This window comes from Falco punctatus (assembly GCF_963210335.1).
Source record: "Falco punctatus genome assembly, chromosome: 5".
NCBI lineage: Eukaryota > Metazoa > Chordata > Aves > Falconiformes > Falconidae > Falco > Falco punctatus.
Window position 1 is genome coordinate 82,839,302 of NC_137584.1, and position 21,806 is coordinate 82,861,107.

General features: G+C 37.6%; 1 protein-coding gene across 2 annotated transcripts in view; it reads right to left on the reverse strand.

The window, feature by feature from the left end:
- Positions 1–329: 329 nt before the first annotated feature.
- Positions 330–21,806, reverse strand: part of LYST (lysosomal trafficking regulator) — an 87,008-nt gene continuing 65,531 nt past the window's right edge. Inside the window, exons 34-53 of one of the 2 annotated variants that reach the window (XM_080388906.1) lie at positions 20,929–21,117; positions 20,146–20,291; positions 19,964–20,060; positions 19,221–19,282; positions 18,830–18,885; positions 17,658–17,810; positions 17,088–17,332; positions 16,291–16,357; positions 15,266–15,422; positions 14,754–14,894; positions 14,136–14,353; positions 12,595–12,825; positions 11,721–11,910; positions 10,677–10,813; positions 9,837–9,935; positions 6,270–6,409; positions 5,858–5,955; positions 4,101–4,257; positions 3,823–3,894; positions 330–2,434 (exon numbers count right to left, since the gene is read on the reverse strand). In XM_080388906.1, the coding sequence (XP_080245032.1) occupies positions 2,296–2,434; positions 3,823–3,894; positions 4,101–4,257; positions 5,858–5,955; positions 6,270–6,409; positions 9,837–9,935; positions 10,677–10,813; positions 11,721–11,910; positions 12,595–12,825; positions 14,136–14,353; positions 14,754–14,894; positions 15,266–15,422; positions 16,291–16,357; positions 17,088–17,332; positions 17,658–17,810; positions 18,830–18,885; positions 19,221–19,282; positions 19,964–20,060; positions 20,146–20,291; positions 20,929–21,117 (2,794 nt within the window). In that variant the 3' untranslated portion in view covers positions 330–2,295. Of the gene's footprint in view, positions 2,435–3,822; positions 3,895–4,100; positions 4,258–5,857; positions 5,956–6,269; positions 6,410–9,836; positions 9,936–10,676; positions 10,814–11,720; positions 11,911–12,594; positions 12,826–14,135; positions 14,354–14,753; positions 14,895–15,265; positions 15,423–16,290; positions 16,375–17,087; positions 17,333–17,657; positions 17,811–18,829; positions 18,886–19,220; positions 19,283–19,963; positions 20,061–20,145; positions 20,292–20,928; positions 21,118–21,806 lie in introns of those variants that run through there. The other variant, XM_080388907.1, reaches the window with a different exon arrangement.

Here is a 21,806-nt window from a genome sequence, read left to right on the forward strand (position 1 = left end):
TTTGCCTTTCCTTAGCTCAGTCCGGTTTTCAGGGAGGCAGCAGCTGGAAGAGGAATATCTCTGCTTTCATCCGAATTATAGTTACACCTCCTATGGGAAGGAAGGGCACGTGCACACATGTGCAAAGTGATGCTTCCCGCTTCCAATCTTACATACCACCACCACCCCTTCCGTGTGTCAGCCACATGATGTAGTCCATAAGCTTCATGATTTTAAAAATATTAAAAGACATGAGAACTAGCAGAAATTTATCTGGAGCAAGGTATGCAAAGATCTCTAAAAGGAGAGAAGTGAAGCTAAACCAAAATTACATTTCTGATCTCAAACAATTTGGTACAAAGATCTGTTTATTACCCAACAATGTGACAGTATATATACAAAGACAGTGTGGAATGTGACATTTACAGGAAATTTCAGTACATCATGCACAGATACTATTGCAATGTATTTTAAGAGTTCCAGAATGTTAAGCTGAATAAATATTCCTTGCTTCAAAAAGTAATTTTTACTTTTACATAAAAATATATAATATTGCACTCTTTACAAGGCCAGCAATTTTGCATATTGATTTGTAACAAGTGGAATTCTACTTTATAAAAATAAGCCTTTGTGAGCAACACCCCAAACCAGGGAGCACAAAAGTACCCCCAAACCCACAATGTTTGTATTTTTTTTTTCTCTTCAATAAAGCACATCACTTCAACATAAGCCAGGAAGCTTTTCAGTCTGTATTTGGACCTTACATTAACATTTAGACAGTGAAAAACATGACTGCAGCTATCCCATACAATGCTGCTACAATATACACCATTTAAGATTCAATTCATACAGTATGTAGCCACTTGCTTAATTGAACCCATGATCAGCTTTTGTGTCATGGACTATGAGAATGTTTTTCTTCAGTTTTTCTAGTTTGAAAAGTTCTTCAATCAGGAAGTTGCAAGAATTTCTGAGACTTTGGAATTTTCAAAAGAAGTGTAAAGATTCCTTGTGTATGTGCCATCTTTATCACAACTTGACAATTTCATATACAGTGTTTTGAAGGCAGATTAACCTTAAACATGAGAAGTGACAGCAGGTCATCTGTATGGCAATAGCGGAACATGGCAGTGATGAAAAAGCAATGCAATTTAAAAGAAAAAGGTAACTACATCAGACACACGTAGCATTCTTGCCTTACCGTTCCCACAGCTAGCAGGCACTCACTCATTCATGGTGTCAGGTTTAGAGGTCTTCAAATCCATCAACTGAAAATGTTACTTTTTGATCTGGCCTAAGAATTCCAATTTGTTAAGCCTTTCACAATAGAGGCTTATTTTTCTCCCCTCAAAAAATAGCACCTAGGAATAAACAACTTATTTGCACAGTGTATCTGTGTAAACTCTTCCAAATGATCTGATGCCTGTGAACATTGATTATTCAAGCAGTTAGATTCAAACATTTTACAGTGTATTGAACTTCAACAACACTAGAACAGAAGCACATCTGTGCCTTCTTTTTAGAGCTCTGGAAGATAAGCTGTATGTGTTTTTATGTCCTGCCACAGAATTGCAATAGCTAGGTGTTACTAACTTAGGGAGTTAACATTAAAAAACAAAACCAAACCACGATCTAACTATTGCTTCATGATGCCATTATTAAGACAAAATATTTTATTTCGGCTGTTGTAAAGACTTATACTGAACAAAGATGATGGTAAAAGTCACAAATATAAAGATAACAGGAAGTCAATTTTTAGCATTACAATACCATAAGATGGTGCAAAAAGCACCTACTAAGTTCTTTGCTTCTCAAAAAAAGCAATTTTAAGTGTTCTTGGATTTTTAAGTTTTGGGTTGCTTATCCCAGAGCTAACTATACCACGCTCAACAAATCAGATATACATATGCTGACATTTTAACAGATATTTACAGAACTTTACGCTGCCAATATTTTACAACATAAGAGGGAGAATAAGCATTATCAAATTTTTTTTAAATACTTCTGTTCAAGAAGCGATTTAAAAAAATGCTATTATGTTTTATATTGCAGCATTTTGACTTGTATATTGGAGCATTTATGAGTCACTTTGCTGGTATTGGAGTATATGACCAGAGCTTCCTGGTGACCTGGATATGCTTCAAGTTTGTGCATGCACATACACAATTTTACAAACTTAAACTGTTCTTTTATTAAATCCATTCAGTCATTCTAGAGACATTCTAACTACTTCAAAATCCAGTTAAATAAGAGATTGTATAATCTATTTTGGATTTAAAGTGCATCAGAGACATGAGTTAGCAGCAAAAATAGTCATCACCCAGCTGCATAGCTGCTAAGGAATGAATAGAACATGGGTAACTTCAAGCGCTGCTGGTCCTTGCGACACCAAGCTATGACATTTCCATCGCTATTAGCTGTGAACAAATGATGACCATCACAGGAAAACGTAAGGCTGAAAAACAAGAAGGCAATCTATTTTGTATCAAGTCTGGCTATTGAACACGCTAGAAGACATTAAAAACCCGTAAGAGTGTAGCCAACAAAGATTAGCTGTCAGCTGGGGAGACCCAGTGAGTATGTCAGCATAGTAGTATGTTTGCATATACCTGCTTACTCATTTTTGTAACCAAACAGGCTGAACTACAGCTTTGTCTAGCACTTCAACATGCCATGCAGTTTAGTACTCATTTCTTCCCAGCGTCAAAGGGCGGGATCAGCAGCAGCATCCCACCTTCTCCCTGGGCTGCCCCATCTGCTTCTGAAAGGAAGGCTTTTCAGCAATAGAATTCACTGCCCTCTGAACTTGCTTGCTGACAGAGGCAGAAACTAAATCCTTCAGATTTCATGGTACAGCATAGGACTTTTGTTCAGCCAGGCATTTCTTGAGCTTTAACAGCAGTAAAGCCCTTCAGTCATGCCACCGGTAATGTTAGAAAGCATGAAGGTCAGCATCCATTTTCTGTCTCATTTAAGCAGAAAATTTTAAATTATTCAATAGCTACTAAATCATTATCAACAAGCTTTGTGCAACATGCCTCTTAAGCAGGTAACAGAAAGACAGTAACTGCTATCAGAAAATGCGTTCGTTTCTAAAAAATGATCAGTGGTTTGGGTTTTAAATGATATTTCAGCAATGGTCAAAACATTTTTTCCAGAGTTATTTGTTACTACACTAACGTTAAGATGATAAAATTTTGGCATAACTGTAAGACCTCCGTGCAGACTACTGTACCATTGGGGATATCAAAGACTCAATCCTTTGTGTGCTGAAAACACTTTGGCATGGGAATAATTCTGCTTATATAAATCATCACGGGGACTCAAAAATCACACAAGCACTCTAAAATGGCAGCTGCCAGGCTCGTCTAAGTTGCCTTCGCTCCTTTCTCTACTGTTTCCCTCCAGCATCAGAAAAAAAATGGTTAGGGAAAATGCAGTGTTTTCATTTATTTCTGAGGGAGAAAAAACTCTTGTCTGAGTCTGACAAAGTTATCTCATAATTTTTTACAGATTCCAGGAAAAAATATTAAACGTTAAGAATAAGGAGAGTAGCTATTGTTCAGTTCCCAAGGGAATCCTGCTAATTTCTATCTGCCAGCAGCAGAACCTAGTTATTACTGTCATTACAGATACAGTATACTTGCGCTCATTTTGGCTTCATGAATAATTAGTAGGATTACATTGCTCTTTTTAGACATGGGTGTGTACCCCCTGTTCTCATGTCAAATCCACATTCAACACACAAAGCTATTTTGTTGTGGTGTTGTTTGTCATCGTGTCGTTCCCCCCCCCCCCCCCCCGAGAAAAAAAATATTTATTGTATACTTAAGATCTTTTTACCTTACAATAGGTTTGGCTGACTTTGAAAATGTTATTTCTCGTACTGGCTTCAAGTCCCACGTACTCCACAGTCTGAAAGAAAGAGTCATTTTTCTTCACATTTAATTTTACAAATGTTTCAGTGATAAGCATAACTTCTTTAGCAACTACTAAGATTGGAAACTGAGCCTTCTTGTCCACCTTTAAAGCCAAATATCAGCATGATATTTGTGTAAAAAAATTAATTAGCTGTAAGCCTAAGTTGTAAAGCATTTTAATAAAAACTTTAAAATGCTTACCTTACAACTCCATTTTCAAGCCCCCCTGCAATCACGTTGACAGACACTCCTTCAGGCTGGTTAGAGAAAGCAACAGAGCAAATACTTTCCCTGCAGTGTACATGTCCCACAAGATCGCCATTAACTGTCCAAAGTCTCAAATCACTGCCTCCTCCAACTGCAACAGAACACAGCATAGGAGTATTAAAAAAAATCCCTCTAGACCACAACTAGATCTATGCAACTGTATCTTCAAGTGTTAAAGAATTTGACTTTTTGAAAGATCAGAAGGTTTGATGACCAAGCGATGTGTGCCATAGTAAATAAACAATCACCTCCTTCCCTCCTTTTGTGGCAGGGAACACACAAGCCACTGCAGTGATTTTGAAGATACCACTCATGTTTATGGAACGTTGTATTTACAAAGTAATATGCAAATTTACTTTTAATGACCACTTTTATTGTACTAACAGGGAAGCACTAATGGGGAATTCATATTATCTAATGTAAACAGCTAGTTCTTGTACCCTGGCTTGCATTTTTAAGCAAAATACTTAAAATAGCAAGCACAGTTATCCTACCTGGTTTTCTGGGATCATTTGATTCTATCAAAGAACCAATAGCCTAGCTACTGCTTTGTCTTAAAAGGGATTGACACACCCATCCCTTGCCAATTAAAGAACACAATCCTTTCCAGAAAAAAAAAAACCAAACCACTATGATGAGCTACAGAAATGGAGTTGAAAGTCTCCATCTCAGTTTAAAAACTAAGTACTAGGTTTCTGAACCTGCCAGAACAATTTCCCCCTTGTCCTTTAGTATTACAGACAGTGGTATTTTGCTTTCTTTCCCCCTCCCCCAATTTGGACAAGTATTACTTTCAGTTCAGTCCATGGAGGACTACAGTAAGAAAAAGCCGGCTAAAAGATACTTCAGTAAGACCCATCTTACTCAAGACAAAAGAGAAAGAAAGCTGTCCTGTACAAAGCCAGAACTGGGTCAATAACTGCCTTCTAACAATATGGATAAACAAAGTTCAGCTCTCTTCCTTCTTATTCTGTACCTTCCTGGATCAATGGAACAATATTCTGTCATTTAGATAGAGCCTATTCCCCTTCGCAGTCTTAAGTTAATACACACAGGTATTCTTATAGACAGCAAAATACATAGACGCTGACTTGGCCCTACTTTACAGATACACAGTCTTGTAGCACTCAGCCAATCTTCAAGTCAATGAGCATACAGATTTATGAAATACTCAAAAATCCACTGCTCAAATAGGTCTTAATGTTCTTGTCCAGAAACGGTACCATGTGGAAAACACGATAGGACAAAAACCTGCTTTAAAATAAGTTGAGGGAGAATCTATATTTGCTTCCAGGGGTACGGACACATTTAAAGTGATACAGTGAATAACAAAAATTCTGTCACTCTAATACACTGTACTTCCCTGAAGAGCCATACCTTTGACAACAAATCTCTGTTAAAATGAAAACAGACAACTTGACAGAGTTTAGGTCTCCCAGGAATGTGTTGAAATTTAAGTCTCCTTATAAAGAGATCAAGCTGTTAGCTTTTATATTGCTACATTTTACTCAAAAGATCTGCCTAGTAATTTCTGGAGAAACTTCTATGGTACTATGTAAAAAAAAAAAAGCGTTCCTATTTGACCAAATGCATCCTCAGATGATTAACATACTCAGTAACTACTTTACTAGCAATTCTCATTATTTACTTGGTCTGCAAGTCAAAACTACTTTGCCAACTGCCAAATATACCTGAATCACAGACTGTTGCAATATCACCAGTTGTTTCGCTAGCTGAAACTGCAGTCACAGGACTCTTGTGTCCAGCCAGGCTCTGGACATAGCACAGCCTGAAGAAAATAAAGAGAACAAGCCTAAAGCCCAGGCTGAAACACAGAAAAGGTTCTTTGAGGAAAATATTTAAGAGTTATATTAACTTCAATCAACATTTTGCACAAGGATAGTATTTTTCATATTCATTCTAGGATTTCAGTACCCTTCATGAGAAAAAAACAGTAAGTTTGACTTCACATTGATAATACACAGAACAAATTCAGTTAACTTTAAGAGGGTAAAGATACCCAAAAGATGGAAAATGGGTATTTAGAAGCCAGCCACTGGAAATAGTTATACATACTTGTACCCATTACATATATATTTGTACCTGTTCAAATCCCATATGATGCAGGTTCCATCTTTGCTGACACTTATCATTATACTATATGGTTTGCACACAAACAAGCTTGTTATTTCTGCTGTGTGACCATACAGATGGACTTGCGACTCCATTTCTATTTCTGAAGGCTGAAAGATAAAACATGAACTCATGAAAGAGAATTAATACCTTTCAGAAAAGGATAAGCCTCCGGACAAGTTCAATTCTTGGATTTCAAAAAATGGTTCCCACTGCTTTTAATGTCATCAGTTTAGCAACACTTAATGCTTTATTATGTTTAATGCTTTATAATGTGATAAGCCATACTGAACATTAATGTTCAACTTTTTCCTTCCAATGCTTTAGTCTCAGGAAACATTCTGACGTGGTCCAATGAACTGAAATGAACAACTATTGTACTTCTGTCTCAATTACACACCTTGAAATCAGCTGATTTGCTTTTTGCAAGACTGCTATTTCCACATGAGAGTGAAAATAACAGTCCTCAATATTTTTAGCATCTCGAGGAAGCACTTAAACACAGAAGGAAAACCCAACTCAGCAGTTATCACTGTGTACAGTAAATTGGTGGGAATTCCTCAAGTTGGTGCCAAGTTGGAAAAATATGCAGGAAGTCAAGTTTAAATACAGCAACTGCTAGATAAAAATTAAAGCAGCAAATTTAACATTTAAATAACACTTCTTATTCAAGTTTTATCATTTCAAATTATTCAGACTTCCTGAAAACTGGCTAAGTTGAAGGAACTTCTTAATCAGAATACTAATGCTTTAAAACAACTTGCTGTACAGACATTAGAACAGACTTTGTAAAAAAAGAACTGAACATTTTTCTACTTGTTGCCGCACATGTGTCAGAGCGCATTGTCTGCGTTTTTGCATAAGGGTACAAGATTCAAATAACAGGTCTACAAAAAGTTTAGAAGTAAAAAAAGACAAGATAAAAGTATACATATGCTTAACAATTACTTTGTAGAAAATTTACATGTCTTTCTGCAGTACAAGGGACCATATAATCTATATAGTGTTGTCAAAAAAGTGTATTGACTTTTGCAACAGGAAGACCTGCTATTTTCCTCTTGCTACTGAGCATCTCATCCAAGTAAGATGCAGTTATGAAAGTATCTAGTCAATCTCACATGCAGATCCTTCTTGTATCCTTGCTCAGTTTAAAGAAAAAAATTATACAATTTTTCTTCCCTAACAACAAGACTTCTGATTTTCCAAAGAACTGATTTTGATAACCCTTTTACTGTGCACCTCCCATCTCATTTAAACGTTTGCTGTTGATCTGCATTTCAACACTTGAACTGAAAGCAGGATTCACCTGTAGCAGCTTCTATCTACAGCACTAACAGCAATGGTCTGCTGATTCTTCACTGGGTTATTGTAACAATACTGTAATAAGACAAGCTGTGATTTTAGCACCAACTGTATTAAGGTCTAATGAGTTACGAAATAAACACTTCATGCCTAAAATACTATCCTCTTTTTACTTCCCACTTCTTTTTAGATGACAAAATCAGTATCTAGATCTGATACAGGTCTGTATCTACCTTTACATACCAGGTCTTTCTGTTGGTTACCCCAGAGCACCACCTATAGCACTTGAGTGGAGAATTTAAACAATCTCTGCCTAGTTTTACTCCAACTGATCACTGAAGTGGTCTCTTTCTGTTTGCAAGACAACTGAACAGTCAGCAAGTGAAGGCTGGAGTAATTTCTACAACCAGAAACCTTTGGCTGAAGTTTTTGTGAACTTACAGACTTATCAAGACAGATCAGTTTCAAAGCAGCACTTTCATTTTTTGACCATATTAAAGGCTAGGAAAAACAGAGCATCTGAAGTACAACATGAAGGTATTTTTGAATTCTGACAGCATGCCTTTGAATTCCCATATCCAATTAAAAACGTATCTGTTTTATGCCTGTGCACTGAACTTGTATAAATGTGAAACAGGGCAAAACATTCATGTTTCAAGTAGTGCTTTATAACAGACTGTTCACTTTATCACTGAACAGCTGACAAGATGCATACAGAACAGATGCTGGGAAGCACATTTGCATTCCCTGCAGCCCTGACTTGGGAAACTGACTCAACAACAGGAGCTACAAAATTGGCACAAGGTCAGTCTGCCTGGGGCACATAAAACTGTCAGTGCTGAGAAATTCAGCAAAGACTGTCTCAAAGACAACATCTGTGCAAATGAACAAAAAAAAAATCACCACTTGTTCCTAGGAAATGGAGGGAACTTAAGAATCACAACCCTACTACCAGAGTTTCATTTTAGCACTGCAGAAGGCAAGTGTATTGCATTTCCATTTTAGTACCTCAACAAATTTAAACTGGAATCCAAGTTTCAGAACAGGTTATTTACAAGTTCACTATTCTGGTGAGCAGTTAAGGTGCCCGACTTAATATCCAACTGAATGAAGCTTGCAGGCTTCAACAAGCTCTACTTCATTTTTTTTTTAAACTCCCAAGTGCTGCTGAGCTCAAAGTCTGAGTGGCAGATCACCAGAAACTGAGAGAAAGCCAAGGAAGAAATCACTGTATGTTTTTGTGCTTTTCCCAGTCTAAGCATCTGCTGTTTGTCACTGTTGAAAATGGGAAACTGGGTAGGCACAGCAGATTGCACCAAGGTTCTCTCTAGCCCATGCTAATGTAGTGAATCAAGAGCATCAGGGAATACGATACCACAAAGTGTTTGCCGAAGCTTCTATCAAGCTAAATGAAAAACCAGTGTAGTTGTTGCTATGGGTAATCCTATAGACAACACACCTAAAATGACCTGTCAAGAACATTGCAAACTCTTTGTTAGAATGATGAAGAGTAGAAATTACTGCTGGACAGAATCAGACAGAAGCTCAGAAACTCAGACTGAATCAGAAGATTAATTTCAAGTTCTGTTTGTGATTTTGTAATATGCTTATTTACCACATAGTATCAGTGCGATTTCTACTAGTATCTCAGTGTCTTTTAATAATGCATTAAGTAATGCAAGTTATTTTTCTCCCTTCCCTCCTGACAGCTTTTCCCCTTGGGGAACATGACAAAGTGAAAAGGCTTAGTGGTTACTATATATACCATCTGAGACTTCATCCTGGCTCCAAGTGCCTTCTGCATTTGAAATGTTGTTTATTTTGGGGAAATGTATTCCAGTTTCAGTTAAGGCTATGAACGGCTGTCTCCTTCACCAAAAATGTTACTCCTTAATGTAGGGAGCTTCATTGTGCCAGAGAGCCTCAAGTCCAGGCCCTAGCCTGAATACAATCAGAGCTGTATCTGTGATCAGTTAATGCACCCAGTTGATGAGGGCTGACTAAAGGTTAGTAGTATGTGAACAGCTTCAGAAAAATCCACAAATAAATATGCTGAGATAAATCTATGTATTAATGTCAAAAAATAAATATTGAACAAGTACTTGATTGTTTTAGCAATATTATCCTGAATACACCACAGTCCCCTTTTCTCATTCTTCCTTTTTTAAAAAAGGATTACTGTAATAGTGAATATGGTGAAATCCTTAAATATAAATCCTATCCAATGGAACTTACCGTATTGCTAGTGAATCTGTTCATATATGCTGTGATGACACCAGATTTACTACCTGTGAACAGCTGACAACTGTCTGGCACCCAAGCACAACTTGTTACCTTGGAAAGACAACACAAACCCAGAAAAAATTAGAACGGAAACTATTCTTACTGCTATTTCCATTATGCTATAGCATTTGGTCAAAATGATTCTTTAGTGGTTATCCTAAGAAAAAACATGTAAAATACCTAAGCTAAAGAAATCAGAGAGTAAAATATACCTGCTGTATGTCATGTTTGTTATTACTTCAGAAGCAAAGTAAAGAGGGAAAATATATCCCAGAATTCACAGCTGAAGAGCAGTGAATTACTGCATACTCCTAGATCTATACAGCCACATCATCAGCCAAAATCCTTTTGGAAGAATCTCCCCAGCCACTGGTGTGTAATGGAGATTATGCAGTGTTCCCTAACAATCTCTTTGACAATCTTTTTCAGAGGAATCCTAAACTGGAGTTCTGTTTCTGATGAGAGCCATCTATAATTTTTTCCTGTATTAATTTTTCTTGGCTTATAACCTAAGGTTTTATAAAACCACACCAATATTCCATAGGAGGAAAAAGCTACAAATATCTAATGCCTTCAAAAGGGATCTTTACCTAGTACAGGAACACATCCAGGAATGAGGTACACTGGAGCAATGAGGGATACGTTCCAAAGGAGAATCAAACAGATTAAAACCAGTTGCATTTGGATGCTCATCTCAAAAATGAAAGCAAGACTACCCACTGCCAAGTCAGGCCACCACTTAAACTAGCGATACTCAATTGAAGACCAAGAGACTGACTTTTTTTTTCTTACCTGATGGAACTGTGAACACTGTATAAAATTTACTGGAGGTTCACTTTGCTTGCTTTTCAGTCGTAAAATGTTATCGGCATATCCCCAGCTCAGGATAGCTGACCACTGAATATCAGTACTGTGCATGCTTCTCACACCTGAAGGCAGACATATAATACTGGGTCACATATGCAACCAAAGAGTTGATCACTGAGTCAGCAAGAAAAATCTCAGGTCCGTGTTCTACCACAAGTTAGAATACAAAAAAACCTCCAAAGTTTCTAAATAAGAACTTTTCTGTTAGGCTATGGCTTAATCTGTACTGTATTTTGAACACACAGTTTTCTGAAACCATGTAGACATTCCGTGTTCTCCAAAGACAGTCTGCAACCTGGACAAAGCTTTTTTGAAGAAACATTGCATCTATTGGGATTGGAGAAAAAAGGGAAGAGGCTGACAACACTTCCCAGTTAGAGAAATGATTGTTCATAACTTCAAGGAGAATGTTACGTATTTTTATCGACTAAATGTGAAGCCATTGATTTATAAAACCCCCAGATCTTCACTAGTATATGTTACAAAGAAAACAAAAGGATGTTAGAACCTGTCCGCACATTATCAATAGGAATCCCTCTGAGGAGTTTATCTGAAAACAGAAGATCCTTCACCTCTGCTTTTTACTGATAACTTTCCTTATTCTGTTTCTAAAAATTGTTCCTTTAATTCTCCTTTCTGTTGCCACGTGTTCTTTTCATCTGTTTCTCAGTTCTTGGAGTGAATCTGCTGCCAAATTCTAAAGTTAAATCCTCATGCTCCAACCACTAATGAAAAATATCAACTTAATTACAGGATGCCTCTATGCAGTTTTGAAAGTTACAAGTAAAATCCACCCTCCAGGAAAGATACCACACGTGTGGAAACTGTAACTGGATTTACAAATCAATCGTTGGCAGAAGTAACTACCTTTGGGAAGTTTGCTGGAGAATAATGGTAGCATTAGGTTTAATTTTTTATGGCTCATTCTTGTGCGTGTTGTGCATGTAGAGAATAAGCACACATTCATACCTTGTTCCTTGCTATATATCATCAAAAGGCAAAACTTGCTGGACAAACCGCAGATAGCTTTAGTTGGTAAAGCCTGGAGAGAGCCAAATCTTTCTCCGTGTGGCTGGCTAAAGCAGACAACAGGATCTGGAGCACTTGGGGAACCAACGTATTCTCCCCACTTCAAGCCTTTTATCCATGGTAACGGACTCTAAACCAAACACAAATAAGGTTCAAGTTAAAAGGCAGTAAAAAGTTTTCAAGAAAATCTTATTTTATGAGTAAGAGAATCATTTATATCACATTCCTGTGAGCAAACACATGGTAAGGACTGCTGAAGTATTCTAAAAATAACAGACGAGTATGAGGCACTGTAGTATCAGCTAAACTATTCACTTTAAGGGAGTTTTTCCACTTCTTTAAGGGCTGAGATAGCAAGCTTGTAGTTCAGGTGGTTTAGTAAAGAATACAGATTTCTTTAAATGCAAGGATTCAGTTTCTCACTGGACTTACTGGAAAACAAGCGTCTGAAGTGAAGAAAGCTGAGTTGTCCTACAGACAATGAAAAATTTGAGGATGGAAAAAAGCACAGTATGTGTTTACTTACTGTAGGTTTGCACACAGATTCCAGAATTCATCACTGACTATAAAATATTAAATGCTTTCCAACACCTCTTTGCTGTAACAGATAAATTCTGATCTCTCTTTGTTTGACAATATAACACCAAAGCATGAAAATAACTTTTGCTATAAATTTACTGTTTTGGTGTATTTTCTTTACAGTACAATATAGATAGAAAGTTGCAGTTTTAGGAAGGAAATTGTAAATGTAAGGGTAGAACAATTACAGCATATGAATGTTAATTAAACCATCTGGCAATTCAAAATGACATACTGGATATATTATTTCTTTAGTGTGCTCTCTGGTTTCTCTGAAAGCAAACTGCACGAGTAATCCCATGGCAGCGGGAAGTTCTCCTTCCATGATAAGCCTGGATCCAGGTCTGCTAACATGTGCTGCATGGAACAGCTGGCGAGGTGTTTGCCCGTATGTTTTTATCATTGTTTCAAGGGCTCTTCTCTGAACAGGATCCTCAACAGCAGAAACATCCATTCCAAAATAGGTCTAGAAAAGAAAAAAAAAAAGGAAAAAGAGGATGGGGCAAAAATAAGCTTGTTGAGTTTTGTCTTTGGGAAAGATTTCTCAAGACATGCACGTGAGTTTAGAGGCAGACTCTTCCATTGTTTGGTTAAGACTTGGACCAGAAGCCAACCCACAACAGCTGCGCTGACTGAAGAGCTACTGAGAACAGTATCTCCAATAAAGAAGTGATGACAACAAGGTTAACCACCACTTTAGGATTTATCATGGGAATTGCCCCTACATGTATTCCGTGACTAATTTCTGTCACAGAGGTTTTCTTAGTAGCCCTTCACTCTGTGCATAAGCAGAAAGGTTGCTGATAAAGAAGGAATTGAAAATGTTTGTTTTCATACCTCTTATTAACACATTAAAGCTCTATTTTGGGGTGGGGAGGGTGAAAGAGCCTTCATATTTCAGGAGAGTGGAAATTCTCTTGCTACTTGTCTTTTTCATGCCTCTCTATGTACCATATACTTTTCCTCAGCTCAAAAAGGCCTTGACTTTTCACTTCAAAAAACAATGAACACACCCACACAAACTTGGGATTTGAAGTTTGAGGTAATAATGAAATCAATACTTAAGCACAAAAAAGGAAGAGGAAGGAAAGCATTTGGACGGCTACTTGAAAAGGAAAAGCCACTGTTGCCAAACACTACTGTTTTATTAGCTCTTCCAGCTATAGAACGAATACAACGCACACAAACACATTTGAATGCATTTGAGAACAGGACTGGCTGGCTGAGCAAACTCTGTGATAGTAAGGACTGAAGCTAAAGAATGTCATCCAACATATCCGTGTTACAATTCAGTAGTGAAGCTCTGAAATGCTTTACATTAAATAAAGACTTATTTGAAATCAAGTTTACTGGGGACAAAACATAAAACGTATATGAAGGGAAAGTTCAGGACAAACTGAATTATTTTAAGCATATCAAAAGTGGCAGCACAATCTATCTAAATGAAAGGCTTCTTTTCAGTGAGACAGGAGCAGGTATACACCAACACAATACCTGTACACCCCTGCAAAGAACTATCCAGAAAGTCTCAGCCCTTGATCATCCTCCAGGCCTATCTCACGGCAAGACAGACAAACACAAATTCATTAAGTCTCACAACAGTCCCTGGGACCTTACGAGTTTTTCACTGAAACAGTTAAAGCCTTTTCTTATTCTTCAGCACCTCACAAGCAAGGGTTCTTGCTTCATGCCGGACGTTTTCCAAGCAAGTCAGACCAAACTTTCCCCCATTATGCCACCAAGTACAACGAACACACACACTGCTTAAATACTTACTGCAGGATGAAAGACATTAATAGCCTGAACAGAGGCCTTGCCTTTTTGCTTGTAACCAAATACCAAGTCAATCCAGTGACAGATCGTCTGGGAAACATGGTCAGACTCCAGCGCCTGACGATGAATCAAGATGAATAGACGAGGATCGTTACGAGCCCAGGGTGGAAGATTGACATGGTTAACTCTGTCACCATTTTGACGTACTCCAAAATCAAAACCTAGAAACAGGGGTGTAGGATTCCAACGTTTTAGCTGACAGTAACTTCAAAAAGGTCTTCCTAGGGTTCTGTGAAAACTAACCATTAAGCACAGCGATTGCTGATCAACAAAGCAGCACCATTAACAAGTCCCCCCAAACACACTCAAGCTGTACATACTCGTTCAAAAGGAAAAACCAGACAACAGGAAACTCCTTTACACCTCTGACAATTACGAGAAAACTTCCCTTAAGTCCTGCATAACAGTTTTTAGCATACCCCACAAAATCGTGCCAGATTTCTTCCTTACATCTACAACTTAACATATTCAATCAAGCGATACCAGTGTTTGCAGTTTCAACCCATAGGCTCTACTGTACAGCTGCTGTGGGTATATAGTTCAGTTATCCTTTTAGCATACCTTCTCTGTTAACCAGAAAGTCAGGAAGGTAGAAAAATTCTGGGATAAGCTCCTTTACATCAGTCATTGATTCATATGAAGAGAGTCGCCAGGTTGTATTGGTAGAGTGAAAAGTTCTGTCTGGGATGTCAAAACTTTGATCTGTAAAGAAATCCAAACCAAATTTGTTACATAGATGATTGATAGATAACTGTTGCACATCTGCAACTCCAAGTGACTGCTCTCTAGTTAGCTGAGAGTATTTAGAATTCTTCCATCTCAACTACATAGACTGCAAGTCAAATGAAGGTCAGCTTTTTATACTACATGCACCAAGGTATAAGTAAAAGATGTACAGCTTTATGGTCTAGCTTGATAATTTCAGAACAGCTCTACTGTGATAGCATACCAGTTTTCTTTTTAGTGAATTCAGCTATTTGGAATTGATAAACTATGTTAAAACAGAGTAACAAATCACATTCCTGGGTCACGGCCCTGATGTGAGAGGCAAGTGCAAGCAAAAATAACCTTACCCTGATAGGCTAAAAACATTTTAGTAAAAGGTGGCAGCCTGACTAGGAAATGAAGCACAGTTCCACTGTTGGAGTAATGAGATCCATAGTGATATGGTTGTACAGGGGGCATTGGATCATCCTCTCGTGCTCCTTTACGGTACTCTTCTTCCAAATACTAGAAAAGCAGTAGGAAAAAAATAAATCATCAGCCTCCTACTTAGACTGCATTCCAATAACAAAAATAAGAGCTTGCCTAAGTTGTTTAGGAATAAAACTTAAAACTTTTAGAGGAACATACATTTAAAATCAATTTGGAATCAAACACACTTTAAGTGACTAAAGACGTGATCATATTTACAAGCCAGTGAGGTACCAGAGTCTTAAGCCACTTTTGCCTGTTTTCCATATATTATTTTCCCTTTTTTTTCCCCTTCCCTCTTGTTTTCTAACAGAGCAGAATCATTATACAGGCTTTTCAATATTAAAAGGAAAAAACAGTACTTGCAAATACTACACTAGACCATGATGATATAGACATAGATTTGAAGGTCCAGCTGCAAATGCTTTCATTCCCCAGCATGCTGTTATTTCCTACAGCCTTTAAAACATTCTAAAGAGCAAAACAAAGAGCTCATAATAGGACATGTTAAAATAAAAGAGTACTTGAAAAAAACAGCTTTTCTTTTAACAAACAAAGAATAGCCACAGTTCCACTGAAGTAATTTCAAATAACCAGCAGCAAGTTCCTGATCTTTAAATATGTATGTATGTTCATACTTAAGACACTAATTTAACCTCCGTGGCAGTATCCCATGGAAAGACTAACTTGATTTCTGATTTCAGGTGCAGGAACAGACACACACACATTTCAAGCATGTTTTAAAACATTTCCCAGGAAACGTAGCATATTGGAAATGAGAATTCCATAGACAAAATACTGAATTTGTCGTTTCCCCCCCCATCAATACATGTTAAAGAAAATTGAAGCCTCCATATCATTTTTACACAGGAAAGGCAAGAAGCAAAAGAGTTACCCAAATTACCTTGTAAGTGTCCACATAACGATCTTCTTTTTCTTTAGACTGCACAGCTATTGGTTTGACCAGATTTCTGTAACAGAAGTAGTACTAATATCTTGTCATTTATATAAAGATGTTGATTCACACCATTTAATAATGCATTTAATATCATGAGAAGGACAAGCAAAACTCAATAGTGCTTTACAATAGAATTCAGGAAATAAAAAGGTCACTTCTAGTTAGTGCTAAAGGCAAACTCAGAGCCACAGGCTACCCCAGAGCACAGTCACAGGCATGCAAATGCAACGTGCCTCCATCAAATCAAGAGGCATCATATAAAGGCAAAGCCTCTGTGCACACAAACATTAAATCATTTTTACTTATTTAGGTGGGAAATTCACTTGGATGTCTTCACAATGAAGACAATATGATTTTGTAACTGGCCAAATAGTTTACAATATACTTTCCTTTTCTATTTGATTTTTTTTGCTAATTGGCCTGGAAATTAATCACACAGATTTAAACACAGAGCTCTTACTTAGATCTGTGGACTATCCATACCCTATTAAGACAGTATACAAGTCAAGTCCAATTCAGAGCACCCTTTAAATATACACACTCTTAATACTAGGCATTTTACTTGAAATATCCGAGGTGAGGCAGCCACTTATTGTAAAAAGCCCAAGTTATTATGGATGAGGCTTGTCCGTGAATAGTTCCGTTCACATATGCTTGCATTTTAATACAATGAAGTTGAAAAGCTATACTGGATGATGACTTCAAATATTTGGAAATAACCGGTTCCAAACATTTCATATTACCTATATACTGATGGATCATTTAGGTCCAGCGTTTCATTGGTGTAGTCAGCAAGTATAAAAGGAAATACTGGATATTGCATGAGATCATTGAAGGAACGGCCCGCATGTTTGTTTAAATGAGTCAGGTATTCAAAGTTAGTAATCTGTCCTGTGCACCACAGGTGGGTCAAAGCAGTAATGTTTCCATATTCCAAAAGGTTAGGCAAATTGTTAGTTAAGATGTTGTGGTACACATCATCGCGGACCTAGAAGAAAATACCATAGATTTAATCATATAATTTAAAAAGCTACAAACTAAGACTTAGTAAGTTTATCTCATTTTAAAAATGTCCACATTATCTGCTGTAATGGAATAAATAGTGTTTACCATTAAGATTCTTTCATGTCTTAAGACAGATGTGTTTTACAACATGATTGTGTTTGTCTAGAAGTCTAGCCAAGCAAAGGTTTTTCAAAGGTATTAGGCACAATTTAATTAGTCCATGCAACAGGTCTCCTTAAAAGAACATGTACGTTATGAAGACACAGCAAAATGCTTTGATGTATATTTACATAGCAGTGCCACATTACCTTTGTATTATCAAAAGCCAAGAGTAAAGTTCTGCCATTTGTTAGAAATATTTCCACAGCGTTGTCTCTTAACTGCCACCAACGCTTATGAACTTCCTTAATTTCCTCATAGGTCCAAGAAAATGATGCTGGTTCGGTTTCTCCATGAAAACTCTGCAGAATTTACAATTGAAAAAGTTATTTTAGATAGATTTTCCAAACAAGAAGCCTTCCAATGCAGCCACTTTATAACCATACAGCATACTGTAAGGCAAACTAATTTTGGTGTTATACTTTAAGACATGGGTGTCATTTTCTTCGTGTTTCCCACCCTCCACCCTGCTCAAGGCAGTGGGCAGAACATCATGCACACCCCTCAGCTGCTCCAGTTCCCTATCCAACACCGGCACACAATGCCACATTCTCACTGGCTCTTACACTAAAATACTGGACAGCCAACCAGAGCAAGCAAAGCCTCGCCATGAATCCCAGTTCTGACACTTCTATGAAGGACAAAGCAGCAAAACAGCTGGTAACATCTTAAACCACAGGAGCTGCATGGTTAATGGATGCAAGGAAGAGCTCCCTGAAAACAGTTTACAGCTTTCAACAGTATAACCCATATCTTTATTTTTTTAAGAGGTCTGCTGGATGTATAAACTTAAATAATACATCAGAGCCTTTGTATGTCAGAAGGATTAGACCAGTCCTGGTTTTGGCCATGGCACAGTCCTCTCTTGTCTAGGATAAGGGAGGAGCTAGAACATCCTATATAATGGAAAATACCAGAATCAGATGCTGTAGAGTGCAGCACAATTCATACACTTGTGAGTTTCTGTTCTGCTTGTGCTCCAGCTCCCAGTAAGGCCAATTATCTCAGGTGCAGACCAAAGCAAGTTCTGTGCACTCGTGCTGATGAACTCAGAGCAACAGACAGCAAGGTGCAGAAGCCTCCCCACGTCACCCCCTCCTCATTCTGTCCCAGCCCCAGATCTTCCCTGTTTTCTGCTCTCATCACTGATTCCACCACAGCCAGGGGCAACAGAAGCAACACTGAACCCAAACTAATCGGTTTGGCTGGCCTTGTCCAAGGACATTAACTAGTACTCCAGAAATCTCAGTGGCAGTACACAAAAAGTACTCATGGTCATAGCTTGGAAAATTAAAGCCGGACAATATGCTCTAATACTTACTGAACTTTCAATTGTGTCTGAAGCGTTGTCTTCAACAAAATACATGCCACATTTTCCTGCAGGGAAAAAGTTGCAAAAGGGTACACGATATGACTATTTGTTGAATATCTTAGTGTTACAAAAAGTGTCCAGGAGTTAAGAGTACTGGGCAACATCGACAGAAATAGAATTTATCATTCACATTTTTAGCACGTGCTTTGCAACTAAGACTTAACTACAGCGGAAACAGCACTCATGCAAACAGTAGGGAAGAAAGGCAGAACTGATCTATAATTAATCTTAATCCACAAGTCCAGCAATGGATGAATTACTTAAAAATCAGCCAAGCTTATATATACAGCAGAATCTTATACAGGAAAAGATATTCATGAGGACTGAAGATTCTACTTACCCAGCAACAGTTCACCAGCAGTCTCTCTAGAAGGTGCTACGCTTATACATCTTCGATTAACTCTGAAATATTTCAAAACATATTACTGTTTATGGATTTGTGTACCTTTTGGCACATACTTAAAACTAACAGCCTCAAAAGCTACAGTTTAAGAATGACTTTTCAACACTATGACTTTAAGAGTTCAAATCCCAAGGAGTGAAAGAAAATAGAACCTCAACTTTCTAGACTTGCACATTAGTGTATTTGTATTTATTTCTTTGTGTGTTCACTGCTGTTATTTTAGGCAGTGTTAGTGCCTGTAGCAGGTGGTAAATTGACACAACTGAAGAGTTGAGTAACACAATGGTAAAAGTAGAGGATGAAAACACTATTTGCTTTTAACACTGATGGAAAGACCTACCAGATCTAGTAGCGCTGCCTGTCTTAGATATCATAAATGACAATTAAGTAAAGAAATCTCGTGAGGTTATGCCACAGAATTCCCATTCCCATGTCACACCAGATGGTATTTTCTTTTACTGATTTTTGAAGTCATGGAGATAGACTGTTTTAAGACTCAGCAAATGTACGTATTGGTAGCGCTGACCTTTTGCTTAAGAGTATAGCAAAAACCCTACCACTTTTGACGTTGGTCTCTTATCTCCCTTGATTGTTTTATAATGTTTACTTTGAAAAAAAAATGAGAACTGTTTCATTGGAATGGCAGAAGGTGGGAGGAGGTGGTGTTACCCAAATCTTACCTTATGTGCTCACTTGCTGCTTTGTCCTTTACAGTAGAAGAGTGAGAAGAATGTGTTTTGTCTTCAAATAAGTAAGATAATGGAGTTTTTATCACGCCTATACAAAAAAGCAAACAGTAAGGCCCACAAAACTAAACAGTAAGTCATTAAAATTCAGATTTATTCCTGAACATTACAATTACCTTCCTGTTTCCGCCTGTCTGGGAGAAGGTACTTGTTTGGAATAGTTAGATAGCACCTCTGCAAGCGGCGCCTCTCTCTGTTTGGGCCTTCTGTTGGATCCAGTTGCCAAGAAGTTGGGTAATAGACTGGGTCATACCAGAGCGCTCTGCAAAAAACAGATTATGTTAGAGTTTTGCAAATGCAGTATATATGCTTGTTCATTCATTTTTTCTTTAAATAGTGGAAAGGCAGAAGTTTCATAGTAGTACACTGGGCAAATATGTCTGAAAAAATATCAAAAGACCGAATCCTGTAGTTGACTTTCATGAGCTACCACTGTAAGACTGCTCTCGAAGTTACTAATTCTGATTAAAACAGCAATACAACGCATCCAATACTTTGTTTGGTTTCTTGTTAAGACTTAACATCTTTTGCTCTAAGCAGATGAGTCAACACAGTATCTGGATGCTAATATGAATAACATAACCCCAAAAATGTTTTATTACTCCATCAACGTAATGCAAGATATGAAAACTTTATGACATTCTTCACTGTACTAGGTACAGCAAAATGTATCTGACAAAAAAATCCTGTCTAAATGGCATAGAAAAACTACTTGGCTACTCACCCTAAAAAATAGGGGAATAAAAGAATTTACAAGTCTTTAACCATCAGATGATCAGCAAAAGTAATTTCAATTTTAATCTCATCTACTTTTCATGCGCCTCAGCAGAATGAGAAGCACATGTTAGGCACTGAGCGTGTCTCTCTCGCCTTCTCGCCGAGGTGAGAGAACAACTTACCGATCATGGGTAAGCTGCTGAACAAGCTCCTGCCAATGTCTGCTGGCACTCAGCTCTGCCTTGTACATCCCCCTGATGTGCTGGATTACTTTCTTCCTTTCCATTCCTTGTGACAGAGACACAGCTTGTGTGATGTCTCCAGCTATTTTAGAAATGTCTTTAGATTTTGTATCCAGACGTTGAAAAAGACTGAGGAAAAAAGAGTTATGTTTTAATATGTCGAATAAACACACTGAAAAGGGAAGGCAAGACACCAAAACCCGTTATAAAATACAACCAGTTTGGCAGTAGATATCCAGAGGTCTTGTTACAAGCAGTCGCAGAGCAACTTAGCCTACATAATTTTCACAAGCCTCATGAATACCATCTGCTTCTTAGCCTTCAAAAAAGCTATTACTTGTGGCCAAAGACAAGCCAAGCCAATCAAAAAAAAAATCAATGGCTATATATTAGCATGCTTTACTCATTAATGTACTCATTACAACAAAAATTTGAAGTAAGAAGAGTCATTTACCACTGCTTAAATCTCTTAAGTTATTCAATCTAGTAAAACATTACTCCTTATCTGGACAGACTTTAAGCTGACCTTTACAGCTATTACAGTTGCTTGTACTGAAGCATGTTGTGTGTGCATCTCTGATCTAATTTTTACAGCAGAACCTGAAATGTAAATTAATGAAAAGAACCTCCTAATCTACCACAAGCTACCGAAATTACACCAAGTAGCAGTCTATGTAGCTCACGGAAGCACTATGCTGAATATAATTATATGCTCTTCATTGAGGATCAGGTTATTTGTAGGGCCACTTGCCTTCATTTCATTGCACAGACCACAGCAACAGGAGAGGTGATTGGACAGACAACAGCTGTAAAACTAA